This window comes from Lepisma saccharinum, chromosome 10, assembly GCF_977018435.1.
Source record: "Lepisma saccharinum chromosome 10, izLepSacc3.1, whole genome shotgun sequence".
NCBI classification, from domain to species: domain Eukaryota; kingdom Metazoa; phylum Arthropoda; class Insecta; order Zygentoma; family Lepismatidae; genus Lepisma; species Lepisma saccharinum.
The window spans coordinates 32,651,879-32,679,373 of NC_139238.1; the positions used below are offsets into that span (position 1 = coordinate 32,651,879).

The 27,495-nt window shown below is 40.4% G+C and overlaps 1 protein-coding gene across 1 annotated transcript; it reads right to left on the minus strand.

Annotated features, from left to right (window-relative positions):
* Positions 1-1,341: 1,341 nt before the first annotated feature.
* On the minus strand, positions 1,342-26,396 carry LOC145994315 (protein takeout-like). Its single transcript, XM_083130418.1, has 6 exons — positions 26,175-26,396; positions 23,534-23,626; positions 16,097-16,244; positions 11,703-11,836; positions 2,380-2,529; positions 1,342-1,591 (listed from the first exon to the last, which is right to left on the minus strand). Exons 1-6 carry the CDS (start codon positions 26,284-26,286, stop codon positions 1,440-1,442), a joined length of 789 nt encoding a protein of 262 aa, XP_082986544.1. The 5' UTR covers positions 26,287-26,396; the 3' UTR covers positions 1,342-1,439.
* Between the last annotated feature and the right edge of the window lie 1,099 nt (positions 26,397-27,495).

Consider the following 27,495-nt stretch of genomic DNA (forward strand, 5'->3'; position numbering starts at 1 on the left):
TGTCGATTTAGTGAGAGGAAACATAAGAAAAAAAATGTAGAGAAAATGTAGTAAATTAACAAATTGTAGAAAATAGATGAAAAGGAAAATAAAATTAGTTTTCATGAATCAACAAGTTCAAGCTTACAGTCAATTAATAGGTACGCATAAAGAAGTTCTCATAGAAGTAAATTTTTCCCAAAGGAGAAAATGGAAGTATGACAGGCAATTAATTGAACATACAGGGTGGCCTAAGAAAGGTAACCGAACATAATAAAACGGTTCTTTTCGGTCACCTTTTTTTGAGCCACCCTGTATATATTACAAAATCATGTAGTAATCTAATGTTAGAGATTACTGATATTTTTATATCATTACATAGGCGTTAAATAAATGTATACCTACAATAAACGTATTGATAAATGTAACATGATCACGGCTTTTATTGTAGGTGTAAAGTTGGGAATGGAAGGACGGGGGAGAGGCCGCCAAAGTCCACCTCGCACGGGTGAAACTTTTATCTTGAGCCGCCCCTGCACTGTCAGGTAAATCGAGTGAGATAAATCGAGTCCTATACACAGGGTGTTTCCGTGACCTTGAATCAAACTGGCATTACTACAGTGTTTCGTAGTACTCTACGACGAAAAAGTTAAAGTAGTTGCTCAAAATGCGACTCCAGAGTCGATGAAGACACGACAGCGTCGCAAGAATCTCTGTCGCATCTGATCTAACTTCCCCGGAGTCATCCTGCCGATATCACAGGCAGCAAGGATTCTTGCCAGGAGGCGATGCAAGGGGTGTCCCAATTGTCAGCCGTTACTGCTAGGCAGTGTACCCTGAATGTCCGTATTTCATCTACAAGCCGCATCTTTCAGTTGTCTAATTCCACAGTCGTAGGCAGACGCAACAAATTTTGGCTTATAACTTTTTAATGGCGTGCTTCCGGACCGGGGTTCTTGTCTCATAAATGGTACTTGGGTCAGACTCCACCCACCCTGTCAGTTTGATTCAAGGTTAAGGAAACACCCTGTATAATAAGGGTATTTTTTTTTATTTTAGTATAGCGGAATCAGAATTTCTGTGCCGTACTCGTCCACGGGGAATCGAACCAGGTCTCCATTGATTACAAGACAACATGTTCCCTATAAGGAAAAGGGAAGCGTAAATATGAAAAAAAGCATTAATTTTTTTTAGAATTATTATTTCATCGGCGCTTTTCAAGGCCACTCAATGTTTATGTTCGCATAGATAAGGGTGATGAAGATGCAAATAATATAATTTGATTCAGAGATTCTTCAATTCTAAAAAAAAATGCTCACAAATATATTAAATAGGCTAAATAAAATTTTGCATTATACGAAAATGTTCACACGATTTATTCATTTCTAAAGACATCAGACCAAACACACGCATACATACTATTCTCTCTCTCGTACAGTCAGAACACGAATCAAGTTACATCACTTAATAAATATATTGTCGAATGGAACGTTCATGAACACTTTGTTCGCAACCTCCTTGAATATATGTCCTATAGTCTCGTCAACAGAGGGCTTCAGTTCTTCAAATATGGATTCCCAGTTTTCATTCATGAAGTTATTCAGATCCAAACCTGCAATGACAACGATTATAAGGGCAATTTATCATGACATAACAACTATAGACCATAACTGTACACTTTATTTTTTAATATTTTAAGTAGTCTTCATTCTTTTGTAGTTTATTACAAAGAAGTGAGCATTCTGAAATTTGAATCGAAGTACAAATGAGACTGAAAAAGGTTGAGATAACGGAATTAAAATAAAAAAGAAAGACGAGAGAAGTCAATTTTAGACTGAAATGAGAACTATGAATTCAGATATATAGTGAGGCCTGAAGTTGGAACTAAAGTGAGATTTACATTTCAGTTTGAAACAGAAAATTGAATGGAGGACTAAAATAAAGATTTAATACAGAACTGAAGAAAGCAATGAAGGCAAGATGGGTTGAAAAACGAATTTATATGTGATCTGAGAGTAGTGATAAGGTTGGAAGAATTTCGCAACAAGAATTGATTAAAGGAAAACTCGCGCACGAGATTTGGGCAATGAAGACGGCTTGCTATCCTGAATTCGGGACTAAACTGGTTCTACATCAAATGGGCGGGTTAAAGTTACAGTGGTGTCAAAAAAAAAACAGTCTGACTCACAGCACTTTCCTGATCAACACAACAGCTGCTTCCTTTATCACTAGACCTTAAACTGTCATCTGTTGACAGTTGAATGAAGCTCTGGCTTACTTCACGTTTTCTGTTAACAGATTGACTTATATAGATCTGGTATCTGTGTCTAAGCATTTTTTTTAAAGTGACTTACACCACTGTAACTTTAACCCGTTCAAATATACTTCTTGATAACTCACCTAACCTGTCCACAGCGACATCGGAGGTAGTCAAATTGTACGTGACTCTGCTGACAGACAAATCCACTGCTAGAGACTCAACCTCCATGTACAACTCTCCATCTCTCAGTTTAGGTTTTCCTCTCAGGCTGTTTTTAAACGAAGGCTCACCTGAAAAGAAATTCCAACTTATGCATATTTATCATTTAATGCGCAACATGCATTCATAAAGTTTAATTCACAATCTTAGATCTTCTAATGTAAACTCAAGATAGGTTGGAGTCGTAGTTGAACACATAATTTCACTACAAATCTTCCAATCTGGGCTTCATGCTTGCATGATTTCTCTATCACCTAACCTAACCTAATCGCTACAACGAATAAATTTGCAGTAATGCGAATCTTGTAATTTTAGAAATGATTAACGTAATATTTATCAGACTGTTCAAAAAATATAGATCAGAATCAAAATTGGTATTTTACATTGCATCTACTAGATCGGGGTTAGAGTTTGTAACGGGTTTGACCACTCGTCCGGGAGACCGAAGTCCCCAGTTCGAGGTGCCAAACTACTCTACCGCTGGTCCGTAGGTTCAGGGTTCCGCGGCCGCCCGATTGGACGGTCGTCGGTCCTTGGTTCGCGTCTCCGGTTAAGGAAACACGATCCCTACCACCAGCTAACGGTTTAATTCCAGGTTCATGTCACCGGGTCGGTTATTTACACCTCCGGCGGTAAGCCACGTCGTGCATAAAGTGGTGCTGTTATTCATTTATACCAATAATAATAATAATAATAATAATTGTTGTAATAATAGAAAACTATAACCCTTCTGGTCAATGGAGACAAGCTATACAGCTTCAAACTCAGGACTAAAACCAAAAATATTGACCATACGAGGATATACATCTATACATATATATATATGAATCAAGGACACCTGTAGGATAACGAATATATACGTGTATTCGGCAAAAATAAACACAACAATGATAATATAACACATTCCTTGTACATATCCCCTCGCTCTCATTCCATCATGCACACACACACACACGCTGCAGGGGTGAACACAATATACCATTACATGATAAAATATCTAACCGCCTCTTTGGTTTATTTCCCGTGTACCTTCGAATTTGAGATTTCTATTAGCCCCTTAGGCTTGCTTTCAATGTAAATAAGCGCGGCCAGCGCTCTGTCACATATGAGACGCGATTAGCTAGGCGTCATAGTTGCCAAAAGTAAATAATAATTGACATTACACATTGTTGAGGCACTACAATGCAAAGAAAAATAAGCACACACTAAATGAGTGACAAGAGGAAATTAACTGGATTACAAGTACACGAGTGCTGATAATACAAACGACTGTAATATAAACTAGGATATATTCAAAATGATTAACTCAGCTATACTATTGAGTACCTAGTTTTTCTGATACCTATATCTATCAAAGAGCACGGTCGAAAAGATAAAAACACAAACATATAATTACTCATATAAATACTCGGCGCGAGAATAGGAAAACAATAACAAATAGTAGGTCTTTTACATTTACAGAATTTCGAAGGGTGAGCGAAATAGGTTCTTAATTTATGAAGATTTACAGTACTTTTGATTTAATTGGCCAAAATAATTAGTAATTGCAGGCAACATTGTTCGATTTCATCTCGCTTTGTGTTATGACAAACCCGTGGCGACGTGGGTGGACAAATGTTCACTCTCACACATAAAGAGAAAACTGGAGGATACTATACCGACTCAATGGCGGCGTGGTCCTCGTTGCGGCGTGCCGACGACACTCGTGGCTAGGACAGTCTGTCCTCCTGGCGGGCGAAAACTGTCTCTTCGACTTAGACGTAACATTCATTTTTCTTCCTATTTTCCATCGCGGCGACGAAGATGGGCGGAAAAAGCACCTCGCTTCCATCTGTCTGCTCGGGGCGTTGCATCCGATCATGGCTTCAATGGCCGTTCGGGGATACGCAGGGCGTCGGGTCGTCTAAGGGCGGACGTCGTTTCATCTCTCTTCTTTTTCTATCTCTTCTTCTTTTCTCGGCGTAACATCCGTCTCACCGTTGTGGTACTTTCGTCTCTCATCTGGGTTGGCAATGCGAGTTGTCGCTGCGGCGTGGCTTTCATCTCAGACGCCGATATGCAAGCGTCGTGGTGCGGTTCTCTTGACTTAAGGCGTCGTATACTTAAGCAGGCGTCGTGGCTTCTTCTCTTGGCTTCATGGCAGCAGTAATCGGAAACCCGAAGGTCCCGTCCCTCTCGTAGTTTTCAACCGCCCATGGTTATTCAATGTCCCTCCTTACAAAAAGGGAAAAACACAACTGGAGCACGTGAAACACGTAATTAACACGGCCTCAATTCCTGGCACTGTCACTGGGATCACACACTCACGGCAATTAACACGACGCGGTCGAAAAGTTAAAACAAAGCAAAGTTCCGTATCTCGCGCAAAGTGACGCGGAGATGGTGTTCGGTCTGAATATGGCGCTAAACTGTGTCGGTCCTCTGGAGTCCAGGGGTATTTAAGGAAAACTTGAAACTTCAAAAATCAACCGCCTCGCAGTTCGTTAGCTTAGAAAAAATGCTGGACGGTGGTCTTTCTTCCAGGCTCGTTGTCCACTTGGGAGGTTTGGGGGTGAAGAAAAAAAACAGAGCAGTCCTCACACGTGTTGCGACAGAACTCCCCTTCGGTCGGCAACTCGGACGTTGTTCCATTCGTTGAACAAGTAAAAGTCACCCTTAGTGTCAAAAATTCCACAAGTCGCTATTGTTTTCCTACCCTCGCCGTCTAGAACCGAAAAATCCAAGAAAAGCCAAAAAGCACAACTGGCTACAGAAAGTTGTTAAGAGTATTTACGAAATTCTAAAATACACTCACATAAACTACAAAAAAGACTGGTGACAAAAGTAATTGTCACATCTCGCCCCCCCTAACTTCAAAAAAATTTGTAGGCTTTAAAAATCGCTCTCGGCTGGGGAGATTTTTTAAGGTTACATATTTTTTTAAAAAACACCCTGTATATGAACACTTTTTTGAAACACCCTGTATATGAATCGAATCTATACTTGAAAAATGCTTTTATGAGTAAATACACAATAAAACAATCCTTAAAGGACGTAAAAAGATAATACATTGGAATATAATCAATAATGACACAAGAGAAAAATATAAAAATATAACTAGTCCATTAACATAAACTCCAAGTCTCTAAGAGCGGTCTCCCGAACGCTGAAGTCCGGAGACGCCAGGTGTTGGAGAGTCACTTCTTGTTTGCACCTGATTTCCATCCTCAGTCCTTCGGTCCGACTGCGGGCTTCTTGATCTACTGTGGGGTCGGTAATAACCATCGCGTAAGTGACCTCTTTGGAAAGTATCGTCGCGGTTACCCTGCACTGTGCCGTGCGGCGATCGACGCATATTTCCTCCTCCACGTCTGCCTCTCTGGTACTGCCGCTGTTCTCTCTGTGGCGAAGGTGGTAAGGGATGAAAGTTCTGATCATTGGCGCGTGGATCGTGGTGCTGTCCTCGCCGCACCATCTGAACTCGCTGGCGTCGGTTCCGGCCGTGACGATCATCTTCTCGTCTGGGACGCTTATTCCAGCGCTCTGACCTGTCGCGTTCTTCTTCTTCTGAGCACTGGTACAGGTTCTCCAGCGTCAGCGACATCGAGTCGGGGTCGAACACACAACTGCCATTAAGGTGACGCCGGACATTTTGAGGAAAATGATATATCAGCGCCGCGATTATTTCTGGAGTCGTCATTTGAGGCTGCAGTGCCTTGAATTCATTATATTTTTTCCAGAAATATTGGGCGTACGTAACTCCCGCGTTTCGGCTGTACCTTTCGTTGCGTAGTTCGATTAACATCCGTTCTACTTGGATCGGCCGCTGAAATTGTCCTAGGAACATCTCCCGGAAAGCTTCATAAGATGTGAAATGCCCTTCATTCGTTTCAAACCAATTTTTGGCCCGATCTTCCATTAAACCTCGCAAAACCAGGATCTTTTCATTATTCCTCAAGGACAGCTCCTCTGAGGTAGTTTCGAACCGTTCTAAAAATGCAGACGGTAAAACTCGATCAGCCCCGTTGAATCTTTTGAAATGGTTCTTGTATTCAAGTGGAAAAATTGCTCGCCTCGCAATTGTGGGTGCCGAATAATGACCGCAGCTGGTGGTCGCTGGTCGAGTGGGTAAACCGGGGAAACTCTCGTTTACCGGTGGCTCATTGACTATTATCAGTTCAGTCGAAGGGTCTTCATTATTGCTGGTGGCCGAAGTACCTGGGTTTGTCCTCGTAGCCGTGGGCGTTTCTCGTCGCTGAGGGTGAGAAAGGTCCAAACTGTCCATTCTTTTTTCCAAGGCCTGTATCCTTTGCGAATGGTCATCAATCTCGCCTATTGTTCTCGTCACGCGCTCTCTCAGACCTTCCGAGTTTTGGTGACAGCTCGCCTCAAGCTGTGCCGAGGATTGTCTCATAAGTGCCAGTTTCTCTTCCGTGTGGTCTGTCCGTCGCGACAGTGTTGCCAACTGCTGGTCCTGGTCATCAACACGGGAATCCAAGCGAGCGATTTCCGCGGTGAGTTTCTGCTCACTGTCTTGCAAACGCGTGGAAAAACGTTCAGTCATTTGTTCCACCGAAACACGCACTACTTCCTGGAATCGGGTCTCAAGCTGTTCGATTCGCTTTTGTGTGTCTGCATGCTCCGCCCGGATCAGCTGTCTTATCATCTCGAACATCCTGTCGTTGGTGCCGGCGCCATTCTTCAATGCATCATCTGTTTTTTCCATCGGAGCGACATCTTCCGGGGGGGAAACGGTCAGCTGATTCGGATCTTCAGAAGGTGGCGTGGATTCAGTATTTACAACTAAGCCCCCGTGTCCTGGAGTTCCTGACGAAATAACACAAGTACTACAGCGCGGCTGCGCTTCGTTCGACGGGTCCATTTCACCTAATGGGATTTCAATCCCGCAAACTACACAATTCCGTGCTTCGCTCATCTTTCGATAAATAATTTTCTCACTTCTCAATTTCATTAGATATTTAAAACACTCACTATGACCTGAGGTCGTCAGAAAATAAGTCTGCTCTTCAAAAATATATAACGCACTACAGAAAAAACAATACAAACAAATACCTATCAAAAATGCAGAGAGGAGGGCACGACGGGTCCTTTCCTGCTACCTTGTAGAAGCCTAATGAAAATAAAAACGACGCGCACACACAAAAAATTGCCACTAAATCTGTATAACATACTTCCTTGAAATATCGCCCTTGCCGATGTTTGCCTACATAATTGCCCTTTACGTTAATCAAATTCGCGCCGAGATAACATAAACACCGAATACTAAATATGGATATCAATAAACATAGCAAAATACGTATAAAAACATTTCAACGCTTACTGAAAAAATATTATGCACTTGTAAAACTACTACCATTACACTCCCGACGAAGGCGAAAAAGAAGACCGGTGCCTGTTCGGGATGCCAAATGTAACCGGGTTTGACCACTCGTCCGGGAGACCGAAGTCCCCAGTTCGAGGTGCCAAACTACTCTACCGCTGGTCCGTAGGTTCAGGGTTCCGCGGCCGCCCGATTGGACGGTCGTCGGTCCTTGGTTCGCGTCTCCGGTTAAGGAAACACGATCCCTACCACCAGCTAACGGTTTAATTCCAGGTTCATGTCACCGGGTCGGTTATTTACACCTCCGGCGGTAAGCCACGTCGTGCATAAAGTGGTGCTGTTATTCATTTATACCAATAATAATAATAATAATAATAATTGTTGTAATAATAGAAAACTATAACCCTTCTGGTCAATGGAGACAAGCTATACAGCTTCAAACTCAGGACTAAAACCAAAAATATTGACCATACGAGGATATACATCTATACATATATATATATGAATCAAGGACACCTGTAGGATAACGAATATATACGTGTATTCGGCAAAAATAAACACAACAATGATAATATAACACATTCCTTGTACATATCCCCTCGCTCTCATTCCATCATGCACACACACACACACGCTGCAGGGGTGAACACAATATACCATTACATGATAAAATATCTAACCGCCTCTTTGGTTTATTTCCCGTGTACCTTCGAATTTGAGATTTCTATTAGCCCCTTAGGCTTGCTTTCAATGTAAATAAGCGCGGCCAGCGCTCTGTCACATATGAGACGCGATTAGCTAGGCGTCATAGTTGCCAAAAGTAAATAATAATTGACATTACACATTGTTGAGGCACTACAATGCAAAGAAAAATAAGCACACACTAAATGAGTGACAAGAGGAAATTAACTGGATTACAAGTACACGAGTGCTGATAATACAAACGACTGTAATATAAACTAGGATATATTCAAAATGATTAACTCAGCTATACTATTGAGTACCTAGTTTTTCTGATACCTATATCTATCAAAGAGCACGGTCGAAAAGATAAAAACACAAACATATAATTACTCATATAAATACTCGGCGCGAGAATAGGAAAACAATAACAAATAGTAGGTCTTTTACATTTACAGAATTTCGAAGGGTGAGCGAAATAGGTTCTTAATTTATGAAGATTTACAGTACTTTTGATTTAATTGGCCAAAATAATTAGTAATTGCAGGCAACATTGTTCGATTTCATCTCGCTTTGTGTTATGACAAACCCGTGGCGACGTGGGTGGACAAATGTTCACTCTCACACATAAAGAGAAAACTGGAGGATACTATACCGACTCAATGGCGGCGTGGTCCTCGTTGCGGCGTGCCGACGACACTCGTGGCTAGGACAGTCTGTCCTCCTGGCGGGCGAAAACTGTCTCTTCGACTTAGACGTAACATTCATTTTTCTTCCTATTTTCCATCGCGGCGACGAAGATGGGCGGAAAAAGCACCTCGCTTCCATCTGTCTGCTCGGGGCGTTGCATCCGATCATGGCTTCAATGGCCGTTCGGGGATACGCAGGGCGTCGGGTCGTCTAAGGGCGGACGTCGTTTCATCTCTCTTCTTTTTCTATCTCTTCTTCTTTTCTCGGCGTAACATCCGTCTCACCGTTGTGGTACTTTCGTCTCTCATCTGGGTTGGCAATGCGAGTTGTCGCTGCGGCGTGGCTTTCATCTCAGACGCCGATATGCAAGCGTCGTGGTGCGGTTCTCTTGACTTAAGGCGTCGTATACTTAAGCAGGCGTCGTGGCTTCTTCTCTTGGCTTCATGGCAGCAGTAATCGGAAACCCGAAGGTCCCGTCCCTCTCGTAGTTTTCAACCGCCCATGGTTATTCAATGTCCCTCCTTACAAAAAGGGAAAAACACAACTGGAGCACGTGAAACACGTAATTAACACGGCCTCAATTCCTGGCACTGTCACTGGGATCACACACTCACGGCAATTAACACGACGCGGTCGAAAAGTTAAAACAAAGCAAAGTTCCGTATCTCGCGCAAAGTGACGCGGAGATGGTGTTCGGTCTGAATATGGCGCTAAACTGTGTCGGTCCTCTGGAGTCCAGGGGTATTTAAGGAAAACTTGAAACTTCAAAAATCAACCGCCTCGCAGTTCGTTAGCTTAGAAAAAATGCTGGACGGTGGTCTTTCTTCCAGGCTCGTTGTCCACTTGGGAGGTTTGGGGGTGAAGAAAAAAAACAGAGCAGTCCTCACACGTGTTGCGACAGAACTCCCCTTCGGTCGGCAACTCGGACGTTGTTCCATTCGTTGAACAAGTAAAAGTCACCCTTAGTGTCAAAAATTCCACAAGTCGCTATTGTTTTCCTACCCTCGCCGTCTAGAACCGAAAAATCCAAGAAAAGCCAAAAAGCACAACTGGCTACAGAAAGTTGTTAAGAGTATTTACGAAATTCTAAAATACACTCACATAAACTACAAAAAAGACTGGTGACAAAAGTAATTGTCACAAGTTAGCTAAGAGATTAAAAACAAAATAATTAAGAGAAAGATAAAAGAAGAGAAGGGATAATAAAGAAACGAAAAGAAAAATGAGATGAAATAAGAATAAGGTAGTGGATAGGAAAAGAATAGGTGTGTTTAGATGAGAGAATTAGAAGACTGAAGGCAGACATTGAATATAAAATAAGATATAAGGACATGAAAAATAAATACACTGAAGTGAATAGGACAGGAAATAATGGAAAAGAATATGAGTGAAAAATGAATGAAAGGAAATGAGTACAAAGAAAGAAAGAAGGAAAGAATCAATGCAAAGAGAAGATAAATAATACACGAAGAAGGTCAAAATTAGAAAAGAATTTAAATAAAACAGAAAGACATAGGAAAGTATTGTAAAAACTTAAGTGGAAAGTTACAAATGAAGATGAAGCAGGTAGAAAACAAATTAAATGAATCGAAGAATTTAATGAAATTCAAATGAAGAAGAAACTAATAGGAATGTACTACAAAATGAGAAGTGAAAAGTTAGATATGAAGGAGGAGCAGAAAAAAACGATAAGAAATAAATCCAAGAATATGATGGAAATGAGACAAAAAAGAAATAAGAAAGTTAGAAATGAAGGCGGAGCAGATAGAAAGGATGAGAAATAATCGAAAAATGGAATGAAATTGAAATGAGAAAGGAAAAAATAGGAAATTACTATATAGAAACGAGAAGATATAAATTGAAGAAAAGTTATTTTTTCAGAATACATACTGATGTTCAGAGAATCAGTTAAGTAGTAAGAATTGCAGAGACTGTAAGATTAAAGGAAATCCACAACATCCCACTTGAACCAGATAACTTATTATGAACGGTTGCACGGCACCGGACCAGCCAACAATCGCAATGGACAATTCATCAGAAAATAATATTATGGTAGTTGTTGCGGTGGTGGAGGGGTGGAAACGAGAAGAACAGGAACTCCTCAAACGAGCACAGATATTCGGTGCATGGTATAGCTGAGAGGATATGTTCAAATTGAATAAGAGGCGTCACAGAGGAATGAGTACTCTGTGCGCTTCCATCAAAGATTCATTCTTCATTTGCCTTATTCATTTTCTCACACAATAACACACACCAGTGTGCACAGAACATAAAACAGTTGCAAGACCGCGGTATAAGTGACACTGGCCATTGCCCACGAACGCCCACAAGTTTCAATTTTCGAGGAGGCATTCCAGCCGATCGGCTTATGAACCGAAGTTACACGATGTGTTCCGAACTGAACCGAGCCCTTATAATGGGTTGCCTAATTGATTTCGTTTAATAAATTTGCATATGCCGGTGTGTGCTGTGCCGAGGCGAGCCGTACTGTGACGTACCCTATTTTAGTCTTATCTAAAGATCAGAACCTTATCTTAGCTTATCGTAACTTACTGAGTAGAAGTGTGCATTTTCCTCTCTCGTTCAGCGGCAGCAACAAGATCTGGCCTGAGATTTCATAGTTTCCTTCCAGTCTCACCAAAGCATCTGATATTGTCGAGTCGAGTTCATATGCTTCTAAGTTGCTCCTGCAAAGACGTCATACCATAAAAACCTGTTTTTTTGTTCCAGGACTTTGAATATTGAAATGCTTTTATCCCAAGTGTAAGATTTAGAACATTAGTGGTTTTGGCACTGGTGCGACGATAATAACCACACAATTTACATGATATATTAAGTTTATCAATATATAGTAGTAAATTTTTTGTAGGCATTGGTGGAACCGTCTCGTGTCACTACTTGCTCAGATATTTGTTTACGTTCGCTTGCTCCAGTAATACCCGGGACAGGGTATAGTGTAAACTTTTGTATTTGATTGAGCAATTGGGAAGAATTAGGAATTTACTGTATTCTCAAACCTAAAATAGTATAAGACAATTATTAACCATGTTGGCTGAGCGTTTACTTACAAATGTAAATAAATATTTATATTACTGTTCGTTAAAAAGGAACCACGCCGAATCGAAGAGATTGATTTCTACAAAATGGCATGTATGAGGGCTATATTTTTTCAACCTCCGATGGCGCCGCCAGATGAACCGTGAAACGCTAGGAAGTGGGGCGTCACGCAGTGTGATTGGTGTCCCCCCTGCCACTACCACCACCACTGCCAAGGCCAGCGCTTCCGTTGAAGCTGAACCACGAGCGGGTTGATATGTCTGCTACAATACACTCTCCCGCCAAGTGCGAGGTGTGTTACTGTTTGACTTTATTGAGCCGGCGACCACAACCAATGCGGCTGCATACTGTGAGACATTGCGCAGACTACACAGAGCCATCCAGAACAAACTGAGAGGTGCTGTCTTCAGGCATTGTCTTGCTTCATGACAATTCCCGACAACATGTAGCTGCGACAACCCAACACTTTCTTCAACGATTCCACTGGGAAGTGTTTGTTCACGCCTGGCGCCGTGACTTTCACCTTTTCCCAGCGATGAAGAAGTGGTTGGGAGAACGGCGCTTCCACACCAATGATAAGCTTCGGGACACAGTGCAGAACAGACAGGCGGCACCTCTTTTTGCAGAGGGTATTGGAAAGCTGGTGCATCGGTACGATAAATGTCTGAATCCTCTTGGGACTTACTTGAAAAGTAGATGATGCGTGTACGTAACATTTGTCAATAAACCCATTTTGCTATTCACTGTGGTTTTGATTTCATGGCCTGTCGGAGGTTGAAAAAAAATAGCCCTCGTATATACAAGGTAACCAAAAAAGTTCTTGCCGTGCTAGAGCAGTGATGAACAAAGAGCAATACAGTGGACGGTACGTAGCTTTAGGTTTCGAAGTAATCTCCATCAGCATTCAACACCTTTTGCCAACGTTCCTGCAGCTGCACAATACCCTGGTGATGAAACTCGGCGGGCTTGGAAGAAAAGAAGTCCGTGAGTGCGTTCCGCAGGTCTCCCTCATTTGGGAAGGATCTCCCGCGGAGGTGGTTGAAGAGGGAATGAAACAGGTGGTAATCTGTTGGTGCGAGTTCCGGTGAATATGGTGGATGACACAGTGTCTCCCAGCCAAGTTGCTGAAGGGTCTCCCGGGTCCTCTTTGCCACATGTGGCTTGGCATTGTCGTGCAGGACCAGCACACCCTTGCGATTCACCAATGCCGCATCCTTCTGCCGCAATGCACGGTGCACCCATTGCAACTGCTGAGAGTAGAGGTCAGCAGTGATGGTCTGACCAGGTGGAAGGAGCTCGTAATGCACCACTTGCCGACAATTCCACCATGCAGAGAGCATAACCTTTCGTGGGTGCAGAGGTGGTCTTGAGGTGTGAGGAACAGGGTCACGTGGCGACAACCAATGTCTGGTACGCTTGGGAGTGTCATAGAGGACCCACTTTTCGTCACCAGTGAGCAAGCGATCAAATATGGGTGTGTTCAGGTGCCGAGTGAGCAAGGACAAACAGGCTGTCACTCGTTGTTCCTTGTTGGCTGCCGACAATGTGTCGGGTACCCACTTGCTTAACTTTTATGACTTTCCTATCCCATGCAGGTGCAGTCTGACTGTCGCAGCGGAAACATGGAACCTTTCTGCAAGTTCATCACACGTTAGACCACTGTCCTCCTCGATGGCTGCTTTCAGGGCCTCGTCATCCAACACACGTGGTCGTCCACTGCGAGGTTCATCCGAAAGGCTCACATCTCCCGAACGGAATTTCTGGAACCAATGCCGCCTGGCAGTGTGTTCGTTCACGGCATTCTCCCCAAATGCCTGGCAAATGCGGCGACTTGATGAGCCAGCTGACAGGCCCACTTTAAAGTCATACAACAAACACACGCGAACAAGCTGCTTCGATACCTCCATTTATCTTCGACACTGGACGAGCTATGACTGCTGTGTGTGCGCAACGTGCCTGTATTACTGACAGTCGATGGTCAGACTAACTCCCGATCGCTTGGCAGGCAAGTGCGTCATTTGGTTTCCTTTCTGTGAGCGCATGATTAATGGGACGTCAAAAACGGCAAGAACGTTTTTGGTTACCTTGTAGTTTAAATAGCCCAGTGAGCCATGGTAATTAGAGCACTTTTGATAATCAAAAGAAGGTAGATGATTTTAACTCTTTACTTGGATCCAACAGGGAATAGGAAAAGGGTAGGTGGCCGAGAGATACCAGCACTTACCTCTGCTTCCGGGCGGCGGCACTGGCTGCTACTCTCAACGATGGACTAGTAAGGTTGTAGCTAACTAGAAAGGAGGCCTGCCTCAAGGCACCCGCTTATATAGTAGCCAGTTCCGCTGTACTTTGCAACCTCCGTTTCCTGTGGAATTCTCCTACGCAAGTCGGAGCATATCAGAAGAAAGAGGAAACGGGATCTGAAGTACACCAGTAAGCAAACGTTCTGCACCCGTATCCCTAGCCATCTACAGTAGTACGCGTATAGTTAATGATTTACCAGATTGATAAGTATCGTGGTGATTGGTACTTTCCCTCCCCCCCCCCCCCCGAGACAAAATGTTGCAGTAAATTTCTTGAATCGGACAAACGGCTGAAATTTGCTAGTTCTTTTAATTTGAATATTCGTACTTACGTATTCTGCATTGAGAAACATTGCTGAAGGTGGCATTTCGCTTATTTCACGGAAATAAGATCTATTTGCGACATATCGAGTAAGTTTTCTTCGTTTCTTTTTGCCTTTGGTAACACGCAAAATGGCAGTCACAGTTTCACTACCGTACTCGACATGCAGTGTTTCCACTCCACTGCACCCAAAAATGCCTACGCAGCCCCACAAACCATTGACGCATAGCCCCACGAACCATTCATACATAGCCCTACGAACCATTTCCGGTAAGGTTAGGTTAGGTTGGGTCACGTATAGGTTACAATAGTTAAAAATTGGTTTCGAAAAATATATGTGTAGCACCACACACCATTCTCCCATAGCCACAAGAACCATTGACACATAGCCACACGAACCATTGACACATAGCCCCACAAACCATTTCCGGAAACCTACCTTCTTCAGTTACAAAAACACGTGTTTGGAAACACTGACTGGGATTGACCGGGATTACGTCATCACACACAGGCTACATCCACCTGGAAGTAAATGGATGCAAGAGCTTTCGTGCATCAGTCACACATTTATATCGAACAATAGATGATTTACCGGCAAAATTCAATTAACGATGCGAGAAAACACTTCCCCGAACTTCCACAAGTATAAAGAAACTGCATTCGGTATGTAATTTCCTGTAAATTTGAAGAAATCCGTTTGTCCGATACGAGAAATTTACTAAAGTTTGCTGTTACACCCGTTGTGTGTGCGTGTTTCTTTTTCCGTGACTAGTTTCTCTAGGCACTGGAATCTTGATTGATAGATTCGTACGACACTTTTGGATAATCCCGAAGTTGAGGATGAGGAAATTGATTAAGCGACACTCACAAGGATCACCCATACCAAGGGCGAAATTCAAACCCTGACTCCTGGCATCGTAGTGCACTGCTCTAACTACTCAGCTACGTAAGTCTGCTCGGAATCTTGTAAAGCGAAACACTGGTGTAGCTTAGTGCGATTGAAACTGGTTGTGATTTACATGCAAAGTTTTTTTTTTAATAATTTTAGAAAATATTAAATAAATTTTCTCCTAAGCCATGGAAAATCTTGGGGGAGCTAAGTGAAATTTTCGGGGGGGGGGGGCAGTACCCCTGAACCCGCTTAACAACGTCCCTGAGTATGAAAAATGCCTACAAATGTATCCTGGCTCGTTAAGACCAAAGAACAAGTGATGCTCGTCGATGAAGATATGTACTCTTCACATATTAGAGCACGCCCCAAGTCTTACCTAAGTGATTCCACCTTGGCCTTCGAGAGGCCAATAATGTGAAGGTCCGAGAAGGTCACTCCCAAGCTGATCGATCCTTGGCCGCCTTGGATGGAAACTTTTGGCACATACAGTGGCTCCAATGGGAACAGTCCAAATTTGGATATACCTGAGGAAAAGTACGAAGAGACACACTGTCACTATTTTCTGAAATGTTAGAGCCTACGCTTAAATTGAATCTTATGTTGGTCAGTATTTATGGCAATCATATGAAACACCTTCTACCTTCTTCACACGTTCTAAAGCAAATTGGTTGCTATTGAACCTAAGTTATGCTTGCTATTAGACAGCATAACCGTGTTCTATATTCATTCTCGTTCGCTCTCCGTCAGTCTTTCTGTTTCTAACTTCTCTTTCCTCACTATTTGTCCTTCCCCATCTCATTCCTGTCTTCCCATTTCCCTTTCACTCTGTTTCTATCTACATATCCTTCACTTCATCTGTCTGTATTGTTCTTTCGTACTCACAATATTTCCTCCTCTCTATTTCTCATAATCTCGCTCTCTCTCTCTCTCTCTCTCTCTCTATCTCTCTCTCTCTCTCTCTCTCTATCTCTCTCTCTCTGTCTGTCTGTCTGTGTGTGTGTGTGTGTGTTATCCTTCATTTTATCTGGCTGCATGATTCATTTTGTCTCACTCTATTCCCATTCTCTCTCTCTCTGTCTGTCTGTCTTTATGTCTGTGCTTTCCTTCATTTTATCTGCCTGCATGGTTCTATTTGTCTCACTCTATTTATTTTCGCTATCTCCTCTCTCTCTCTCTGTCTCTCTCTCTCTCTCTCTCCTCCCTCCCTCTCGCCTCCCTCCCTCCCTCTCTCTCTTCATATGTCTCGCATTCTCTGTGTCTCCACTTACCAGGTCCTTAGCTAGGCCGTCATGCACAGAGGACACCATTCAAAGCTAATTTACTTTTAAAAAGACATGAAAGTCAAAATATGCAATGGAGAAATTAACACTTAGCAGAGATAGGCGGAGAAGGAAACACATACAGGGTGTTACTCTACCTTTTAACCATGTTAACTTCATTGAAAGCAAGAAGAGTTAAATGCTAATTATTCTCCTTCTGATATCAGTGGGATTTCATAAATATTTTGTAAATTATACTTAGAAAAATGTGTAATACATAGTTCATAACGGTTATTTCTTTTTCAAGCGAAGTTGAATAGTTTTCAATTACAAAGTTTTCTATCGAGATCATATCTTACACTGCTTTGTTCATTTTTATTATTCTTAACCGCTTTTTCTTCTTTTACTTATAGGCTCATCTTCTGGTAACACACTGCTTGAATTTTCTGTTTCACAAAGTAGAAGTAAAGGTACGTTTTTCAAAATTGATACTGAGGCATAACTGAAATAAATTTGGAAAATCAGAAATGCAAACTACGAAACTTCAAATGTAACCTATATTATTTTTGAATTAGTTTTTATTTTCTGTCCTTATTTCAAAATTTGTAGAATGTAAATATCACAAAGAAATAAAGAAGAAAATATAGAAGGAAGCACAAAATGTCTGTGCTGGGGGAAGGAGGGGGGCGCACCAAACCACAATCCTCTCGAGGGCGCTAAACTATCTACTTACGGGACTGTCACTCGCTCTCTTTCTCTGTGTTTCTGTATATTTAACCCTTAGCTTTATTTGTCTCTCTTTCATTGTTTCCTTGGTTTCTCTCTCTCTCTCTCTCTCTCTGTCCCTATTTCTCGCGCGCGCGCACACACACACACCTACACATACACACACACACACACACACACACACACACTATTCCTCCCTCTTGTGCTTCCTCTCCCATCTCTATCTTCCTTCGTATTATCTGTCTGCATTGCTCTCTTGTCCTCACTCTACTTAATTTTCTCTCTCTCCCTCTCTTCTTATTTGTCCCGTTGTTTGAATATTCTTCTCTATATTTTTATCTCTCTCCCGTTCTCTCTCTTTCTCTCTATCTTTCTTTCTCTCTCTCTCTCTCTCTCGCTCTGTTTTCCTTTCTCTTGCTATGTTTTGCTCTCTCCTTCTTCCTCTTTCTCTCTCATTTTATATCTCACTATTCCTCCACGTTTTTCTTTATCTACGTCTGAAACAATTGAAAGAGCAATTTAAGCACAGCTTGTTTTGTAATGAATTCCTAAAGAAATCAACATGTGGGTCCATATTTAAATGACAATATGTCAGGGGGAAAATATAAACTCATGCCTATTACTGGATCAAAGCACTTTTGGGACTCCGAAGTTTTTAGCTGAAGGTAAAAGGCAAGCATGGGAAGTTTAGGCTCAAATATACTTTTCCTAAGACTTTCGCTATGATCATTAATGCACCTTTGCATTGTAGTGAATAACAGATTTGAGTATACATTAACCCATTAGTGCATAAAGTTTGCAGATGAATTTTTTGTGTAACTTTTGATTTATTCTTTACTTTTTAGCTACCATTTAATATTTTTTAATGTTTGTAGATCATTGTATGTTGTACCCTAAGAGGGGGTGGGCATCCGAAAAATCGGATCACATGCCTGGAGAACACTGCACTTCAAAATATTTTGCCATGTTATGTTAGGTTAGATATAGAGTAATTTAATGAATAATATTTTCAGAAAAATCGCAATTCTTAAGTTTCTAACTGACAAGCCAAAACATATTTAATGTTTCTAATGATTGAACATTATAATATGATGTCAACTCATGCGGCGGCATTGGGAGAGAGGGGAGACAAACGCGAAATTGGATTTCATACCAGGGAAATATTGGACTGTCAATTTGGATTGTTCTAAATATAATAATACTTTCAAAAACCTTAAATTGGTCTTTGAAAGGTCAAAGTAAATTAAATATATTTTAATATTTTAGTATCATATGTGTGCACAAAGATAGTGAAACACCCCCAAAAAAAACAAATCACATGACTGAAGAACACTGAACTGCAAATATTAGTTATAATATGTCACATGTAGAATATTTTCAAGAAATTCAAAATCTTATGTTTGTACTTGATCAAAGATACATATTATCGTTATTTACACAGTTTGAATATTCTGAGAAGTAGTTTCTGAGACAGTCCTTACCTCCCTAATATGTATGATAGTCTTTGAAGCATTTGGATGTAACCCTACATCACACTTTTGACACATGTATTTAGCTTTTCCTGCGCAATAACAACACTTCTTTTCTGTCGACACAGGAATGATCGATCCAATGACTGCGTTCGTCGAAACGAATATCTGTATTGGGAGCACCAGGCTCTCTTCCTCTTCGTGATTCTGTTCCGTAGCTTTTCAGTAGACTGACACACACATCCCTCTGAAACTTCAGAAGACTTTGAGATTTTTCATTAGATGGCATCACTTTCCGCATAAGCAACCATGCATTCACAATTGAAACGTCAAGCATATAAGCAAAAATTGGCCAGTACCATTTCTTTTGGCGTATTCTTGTTATGTATTTTGCAACCATTTGATCAGTGAGATCAACTCCACCCATTCCTTTATTGTACGATCTAAGAACTGTTGGCTGCGGTACTGTTATTTTGCTTTTCTTCTCTTTGTAAATGTAAATAGTGTAAAAGTGTTTCGAATCGGTTAAAACGTATGCTGTGTTATAAAATGTTTGGCACATCTTCTTCTGTGGACCACATCCGCTTGTTCGGGTATTTTGCATTCCCGGATAAGATCAATCCACCAATAAAAACCCAAAATTCAGGTTCGGTTAAGTTGAGAGCAAAGTTTTTCTGAGATGCATATCTGTTACTTTCTTCTATAATAATATCAACAAGACGTTTTGAGAAGTTGAGCTGAAAAAACTGCAAGGGTGTTTGACAGGTTTCAGCATCAGCAGAAAAGGGCTTTTGCGAGCATTGTACATTTAGTGTTGAATTTAGATCACCTTTTCTCCATTTCAAGCAAGGTTGTTTCGTCATAGAAAGGCTTCTTCTTTTAGTTGCCGGTTCCGCTTCACATTCAGATGATGTACTTGCTGTATCCTCAGGCCTGTCTTCGACCATCACATCTTCTACTATACGTTCTGCTACTTCTTCCTGAAGCTCACACTCACTCAGAAGAAGTCTCCTTCCCAAGTGATTTAGGTTACCCTCGTGCTCGTCATCAGACTTATCACTGTCAGCATCAGTTTCATTTTCATCCTCTGGTGGTACCACATACAAAACATGTTGACTTGCAACATTACGAACATCATCTTCTTCATCTTCTAACGTCTGAATAATATCAGCAACAGAAAGCCTAGAACAGAAGATAGAAAATTACGTAGGACCGGCAGAAAAAACTGAAAAATGTAGACAATTATAAACATACTTATTTCTTCCTAAATAAAGTATAAAGAGTGAAACGTACGTCTATGTGCATGTGATACGATTTTTCGAATCGCGCCGCATGAGCACTTACAACATAATAACAATACAAAACTCTTATTTCACAATTATCAGAGAATAATTGACAATGTCTTACGAACACATGTACATGAAAATCAAAGTAAAATCCCTGTGTAAGATATTTAATTTCAACAATGTACTTACCCTCTGCGATAACGAGTGCTAGTACAAGCCGCCATACTTCTTCATTTTGCGTCTGGGAAACAGTGTTGACAAGTCCTGGCAACACATGAATCTGGTTTTCATTGCTGAATGTTCAAAGTGCATATTGAAGGAAACCAGTAACAAAATTATTTGTTTTTTAATGATTTACTCAGGAAAATAATTACATCCGATTTTTCGGATCACATGCTGTAATGGGTTTTAAACAACAGGAGAATAGAAGAAACAAAATGAAACAGCCATGTCTAAGAATCCGATCCAGTGTCATGTAAATGATTTACTGATGGTGAGATAGCCTTGAATTCACATCATTCAGGAATCGAATTACCGGGTAATTGATCTGATTTTAGATCATTCTTGTAGCCGCCTATACGTCATCAAGATCAAACAAAACAAAAACTTTAGTTTCTCACGAATAAAGAGAGAGAGCATCCTTGTGGTGTAGGATGGGAGTGACGTCACGGAGCTTGCAGATGCTGTTCTAGGTCTGACTCTCCTCCGATGGAGACTCTTGGTCGCTCCTCTTTGCTTTCCCTTAAAGATTACGAGAGTTTCGTACTGTATGGTGGGGTTTACACGTTCTTTCCCATTGCACTAATATTTATTGTTATTAATTACTTTTCTCTTGTACAAATGTTTATTGTTCTTTAATCTTAATTTCTGTAATTTACCTATCACTCATATTTATCGTTATTAATTACCTTTCCTATTGTACAAATGTTTATTGTTCTTGAATCTTAATTTCTGTAATTTACCTATCACTGATAATGTGAGGATAGTGACTAACCTGTATATACTTATCTTGTTGAGAGCTGTTGCCATAGCGATTACGATTGTATTTTTGTCTGGACTTTGAAGTTCGGGCTCGGTTTTTGAATAGAGTGATCAAGTTGAATTATAAGAAGTTTAATTTCTTTGAATGCAATGGATTATATGTTAGGCATATAAGTATTTAGTTTGCAAAGAAGTAAAATAGACTTCCTCTTTCTTAGTGCAAACTTAACTTTGATTTTTATTTGGCGAACTAGCAGAGATATATTACCCCATACCCTGGGAAACGCTTTCGAATGCTTTCGAGTCTTTCATATGAACTTATTACTTGCTCTTTTAATTAAATCATGTTCTTTCGAATAAAGAACGTGTCAGGGTGTCTTGTATGCGTGGCACTTCCTTCCTGTAGATTTAGATAATTAGTATGGGGTTCTACGGGTGGCCAAACTAAAAGAGGCCCCATGTCTTATAAGCAACATACAGACAATTCACTCATTTATTGTATATACAGAATACAGAGTAAGAAAGTATTATTATGAAAAACAACGCACTGAAGATTCAATAGGTCAATAGTTCACAGGAGGTGCTGAAAATGTTCAGCATGAACCTCGATACACAACTCAGCACGTCTCAACATGTTTCTAGAAACTTTTGCCAGTTCATTTGGTGTGATTTCCGCAATCGCATTGCGAATGTTTGTTTTCAACTCTTCAATTGTATGCGCCCGACCCTGTGGCCGAGTGGTTAGCACATCGCGCTGCGACGCCTAGGGTCCCAGATTCGAATCCGGTCGGGCTTGGTTGTTTGTGAATGTCCATTCATCAATTTCATCATTTCATCACTCATCCCCATCATCGCAAATTAGCCAAGAGGCACAAAACGCGAAGTAAAATAAACTCAATCAATCAATCAATCAATCTTCAATTGTATGCGAGTTGTTACTTTAGACCTCCCTTAAATTACCCCACAAATAAAAATCACAGGTCGACACATCGGGCGATCTAGGAGGCCATAAACCTGCGGAAACTGTACGTTCTTCTCCGAAAGCTTCATGGACGTATGACATTGAAAACCGTGAAGTATGCTCCGTAGCGCCATCTTGCTGGAGAAACGCATACTCTCGTTCTTCATCCGTTAGCTGCGCTATGAATGGTTGCAACCTTTCCGTTACATACACTTGCGAGTTCACAGTGTTGTGAAAGAAAATGGGGCCTACAATCCGTTGGCCTGAAACAGCACACCAAACGCCTACTTTCAAATCATGCAGAGGCACCTCAAAGCGTTCCCTGGGATTGTCTGTTGACCAATAGCGTGTGTTTTGAGAGTTCACGTACCCGGTAAGGTGAAACCATGCTTCGTCTGCGTGGAAGTAAAGTAAAGGCATTCTGCAGCACATCACAACACGCTTCAAACCGACTACTGACAACGCAGCACTGATCACTCAATCGCTGCTCGACATCACGTGACCCCATTCGAGCGCCACCCTAGCGGTAAGAAATAACAACACGCAATCACACAACGTGCGAAAAAAAATCTTGTAACATAAATTCAGCTCTTATTTGCTTAATGTTCTTTTTATATCACGTTTAACACGGGGCCTCTTTTATCTTGTCCACTCTGTAGTTTCCTTCATTTCCCTTTCTTTACGCGAACATAGGTTGCTTCATCTCACTAGCATTGCTGAATCCAAAATGTGTCCCCCTTCCATTTATTTAGATCTATTATAAGAGATTACATCAAGTATAATGGAGCCTTTGTTATAAATTAAGTTTGGTAAAATTGATTTGAGAAACTTAGGTCATTTGTTAGAGTTTGTTATTTTGAAGTTAATTTAAAATGTCGCCTAAAAACCCTTAAGGGTAAAATCTCCATTGGTTGGAAAAGATATTTAATTTCTTAAAAAATAAAACTTATGTAAATTTTATTTGAATTAAAGAAAAAGTATAAAAGGTATAATAGTCTCACTTTCACGTGTTAGTTTCCACTACAATTAAATACTGTAGTTACTTTGTTGTTTGTAAAATCTCTCAAATTTAGAATTTATTTAACTTACCTCTGCCCTGTATTGTAATACGAATAAATATACAGTACTTACCACGCGACAAGTGAGGAAGAGAAGCTTGAAATGCACTTTTTACACAATCGTCAAAACTTGGATCGCTTCTCTTGCATGTCGGGAAATCTTTTGCTGAAAGTGAAAAGTTATAAAGAATAATCATAAAATATATTTTGTACTTTTTAGAATTCTAGTTCATTAAAAACTTTCAATGAAGCTATGTACATGCAGTGACTACTGATTTTTTTATTATCCTTGATTGTATTAGGACCTTCTGTTACTCATAGATATATAAATCTGACCAGGACATGTTATAGAAAATCGGAAATAAGAATCACAGATATGTAATAAATTTCTTTGGGTGTAAAATTACTACAATTAAGGAAAGTAATTGCAGTGCCATCTTTCTTTATTAATTGAATTATTTTCATACTTATGGTACGGCAATTATAACACAACCTTTGTATGTAGTAAAATTATTTATTTCTTGAGATGAATGTAATAAATTATGTTAAAATACATTTTATAATTATTAATTCGATACCCTGTGGAGGCATATAGTGGCTCGGATCCCACTTTAAACTGTAGGTCCAGTCCCGATTAGCCTTACTGTGCATAAAGTGCGATTAGCCTTACTGTGCATAAAGTGGACTTAAAACACAAAAAATCAATCAATCAATCAACTAAATTATTAATTCAACTGAAATTCTTCATGGCGATATTTTGATATAAAAATACTTGCAGGACTGTAATATTAAGTGTTAAATATATTGCCATAGAATATTTAATGGTTTATGTAGAAAACGGCAGCATAGTGGTAACGTACTCGCTTTGTAATCAAGAGGCTCCAGATTCCAATCCCTGCGGAGGCATATAGTGGTTTGGATCTTACTTTAAACTGTGCATAAAGTGAACGTTAAACTAAAACTCAAATATAGAGTTTTGGCTTGGCCTCCTCTGAATTGTTTTTCACGAATTGCTACTGTGTTAGCCATTTTCTTATCTAGAATGGTGCAATATTCATATTCGTTATCTATTTTAATAATGAAATGAGAATTATGCTTGCGCTACGACTCCAGGGGTCCCGGGTTTGAATCTCGGCCTGGGCATGGGTGTTTGTGAGTGTCTATTCATCAATTTCATCATATCATCACTCATCCCCATCTTCGCAAATTAGCCAAAAGTTGCACAAAAGGCGAAGTAAAATCAATCAATCAATCAACTTGGTTTTCTACCTCCCTAAATTTATCGCTACGACGAAAACAGGATGATTTGATTCATAAAGAATCCAATACAATTGTATCCCCCTGGATAAGGACTCTGGATCTTTGGCTGTTAAAAACTGGTATTAAAACGAACATAAGTTTACTCGTGGATCTACTGACACCTCATCATATGGAGTCGTCACGCACAACATCCCCGCATCCCGAACACTCACACATCAAATTTCGGGTCTCTGCCGGGGATCGAGCACGGGACCCCTTGATTAGAAGTATCCAGACTTACCATGCCATCGTGTATGATCTGTTAAACTTTACCATAACCTGGTTTGTCAGCAAATTGGGAATATCGATTGCAGAAAAGGTAGGGTGCGTCTTAATGATTCCATAACGAAGGTTAATTTCTTCTACTTGTACAATACCTAATTTCTTTATTAGTTTTAACACGAACAGGATAAAAACCTTAAGAGTTTTACAATAAATTCGAAAAGATGTAGACCCACGGACCACAACTGTAGTCGAGGGTATACGATGGTATACACCTTATGCCCTCTGGTAAACCTCAGTGGCGGCGATTGGGTCCCAAAACCGGGGGGACAAGGTGCCAAAACTGGGGGGGGGGGCAAAGATAGTGCATTTCCCTTCGTAGATAAGATTTAGCATAGTGCGGGTGCAGAAGTGGATAAAACTGGAAGGTACCTTCCCCCCTCGTCCCCCCTAATCACCGCCACTGCTAGTGTACAATGAGTGTACTTCTACTTTCATGTCGTTCGTATCTATTCGTGTATTTTAGTCAATACTCCAGAAGCTTATAATACTCAAGCGACGTGTGTCGCGGTGTGAAATTTCCCTAAATAATATCCTTTCTTTTTCCCGAAGCAATCGACAAGTAACTATAAATGCTCTTATTGTTAAACACGACAATTAAGGTCTGTTGTATTTCAGTTTTAAACACGAAGAAAATTAAAGATAAGACAATTGTTGCTTTTTCTGTTCTTTTTCTGCCTTTTATATTTTACTAAGATTTGCTCTTTTAGTGTAATTAACAGTATTATTAAAATTGTTAACAGTACACAAACTGATAATAGACAAAGCAATCTCAACAAGGAAATAAAATACAATAACATGCAGTACTATAGCCGATAAAATACTGCTGTAGCCTTTTGTTTAAATCCAACCATTAAAATACGTGTTCATATATTTTTAGATGCTTTATCTATTGTAACATATCTGTTTTATGCCATATGGGTATACCATGGTATTTTTGTACAAGCGAATTGACTTCATCCATGTATTTAATGGAAAAATAACCTAATGTTTCACGAATCTTATAGTATCCCCTCTGAAATTTTTGGGAGTACAGCACTGTGTAGACCTATTAACAAAAAGTACCACCACAACATACGTTTACCTCCAATCAATTATGGGAAAAAAGCAACAAAACGTTTTAAATAACTTACGTAATTTCATGGGATGAGCGCATAGAGTGTAGCCTGCGAGCGAGCATAAAATCTCCAAGACACAAATGCCTGCTGAAAATCTCATGGTGAATCGAGACCTGGACGAAAACATATTTCACTCCTGTCTTGTTTATGGCAATAAAAAAGCCAAGGTGCTCGTTCCCGGTGCGTTTTTATGTAGCATCGTACGACCTTCAAACTCGGTACGTAAGCACTCGCACCTCCCAAACTGTCCATGATGTACTCGCTGTTTGTGTTCCTCGTTTGCAAAACTGATTTGGGAGGTTTTCCTTCAATGGTAAAGCCATTGTGCGTTCTCGCGTTGACCGTTTAATGGACCTGAAATCACTTGCTAAAGTTTTCGATGATCCACACGGGCCTTACGTTATTACGAGCCAATCGAAATCTTTGCAAGTGACACGTGACAATATTCCATTCTCGAGATTCCCTTGCTAAGTGTAAATAACCTGCAAATAAACGATGTTGGTGCTTAAACCATTGGATGAACAAACAACTGAACAACGTGAACGTGAAACACAGACTAGCACCTTGGTGATATCTGTGAGGGCAATGAATCGTCCTCCTCTATAAATGTCACCCGAGTGTGGAGAACATAATTGGCTAACACATTTCTGTAAGTACAATATAATACAAATAAACAAAAATAATACCGTAATTATGTTGCTGTTTACGGTACTGCAATATTGTAATACTAATGTCAAAAACAACGTCCCAGAATCTAGTGCAACATCGGTTAAATAATAGCCTAAACACGTTCTACTTTACGTACCGTCACAAATTCATACATGTAAGATAATTTGACTAGAGATAGCACTATAAAGTCACAAATCCACAAACATCTGACATTAAAGTAAAATTAATTAAATTTCTTCGGTCTAAACAAAAGAAAAAGTATTAACTTCTTTCCAGTTATTGCTTTTAGTATTTTGAAAGCTGTTTCCATTCTACAAAAATTAAAACAACACAACTGTACTGCCATCTCTTGATTGACTTGATAATATATTCTATGTCCTCCATTTTAAGAACTGTAAATTATATTGATTTGTTATGTAAGGTAATACAATACCATTTTGTTATCAAAATTTTATTTAGGTATATTCACTTATGGCGTACAATACAATTATTTATGACTTTACATTATAATTTATTACATAACAAACATGCAGCGGCGGCAATTGAAGGGCGTGGGACGGCAGTTGCCCCCACTTGTTGCCACATTTTCCCCCCACTATGCTAAACCTTATCTACGAGGGAAAGTAAACTGTCTTTACCCCCCCCCCCCCTTACCCAGTTTGCAGCT

Coding starts and splice junctions, on each gene's coding strand:
- LOC145994315 (XM_083130418.1), bottom strand. CDS start 26,286: ATGTTTTCGTCCAGGTCTCGATTCACCATGAGATTTTCAGCAGGCATT. Junction 11,837..16,096: donor GCCAAGGTGGAATCACTTAG/GTAAGACTTGGG, acceptor ACGTCTTTGCAG/GAGCAACTTAGAAGCATATG. Junction 1,592..2,379: donor TGTCGCTGTGGACAGGTTAG/GTGAGTTATCAA, acceptor TTGTCATTGCAG/GTTTGGATCTGAATAACTTC.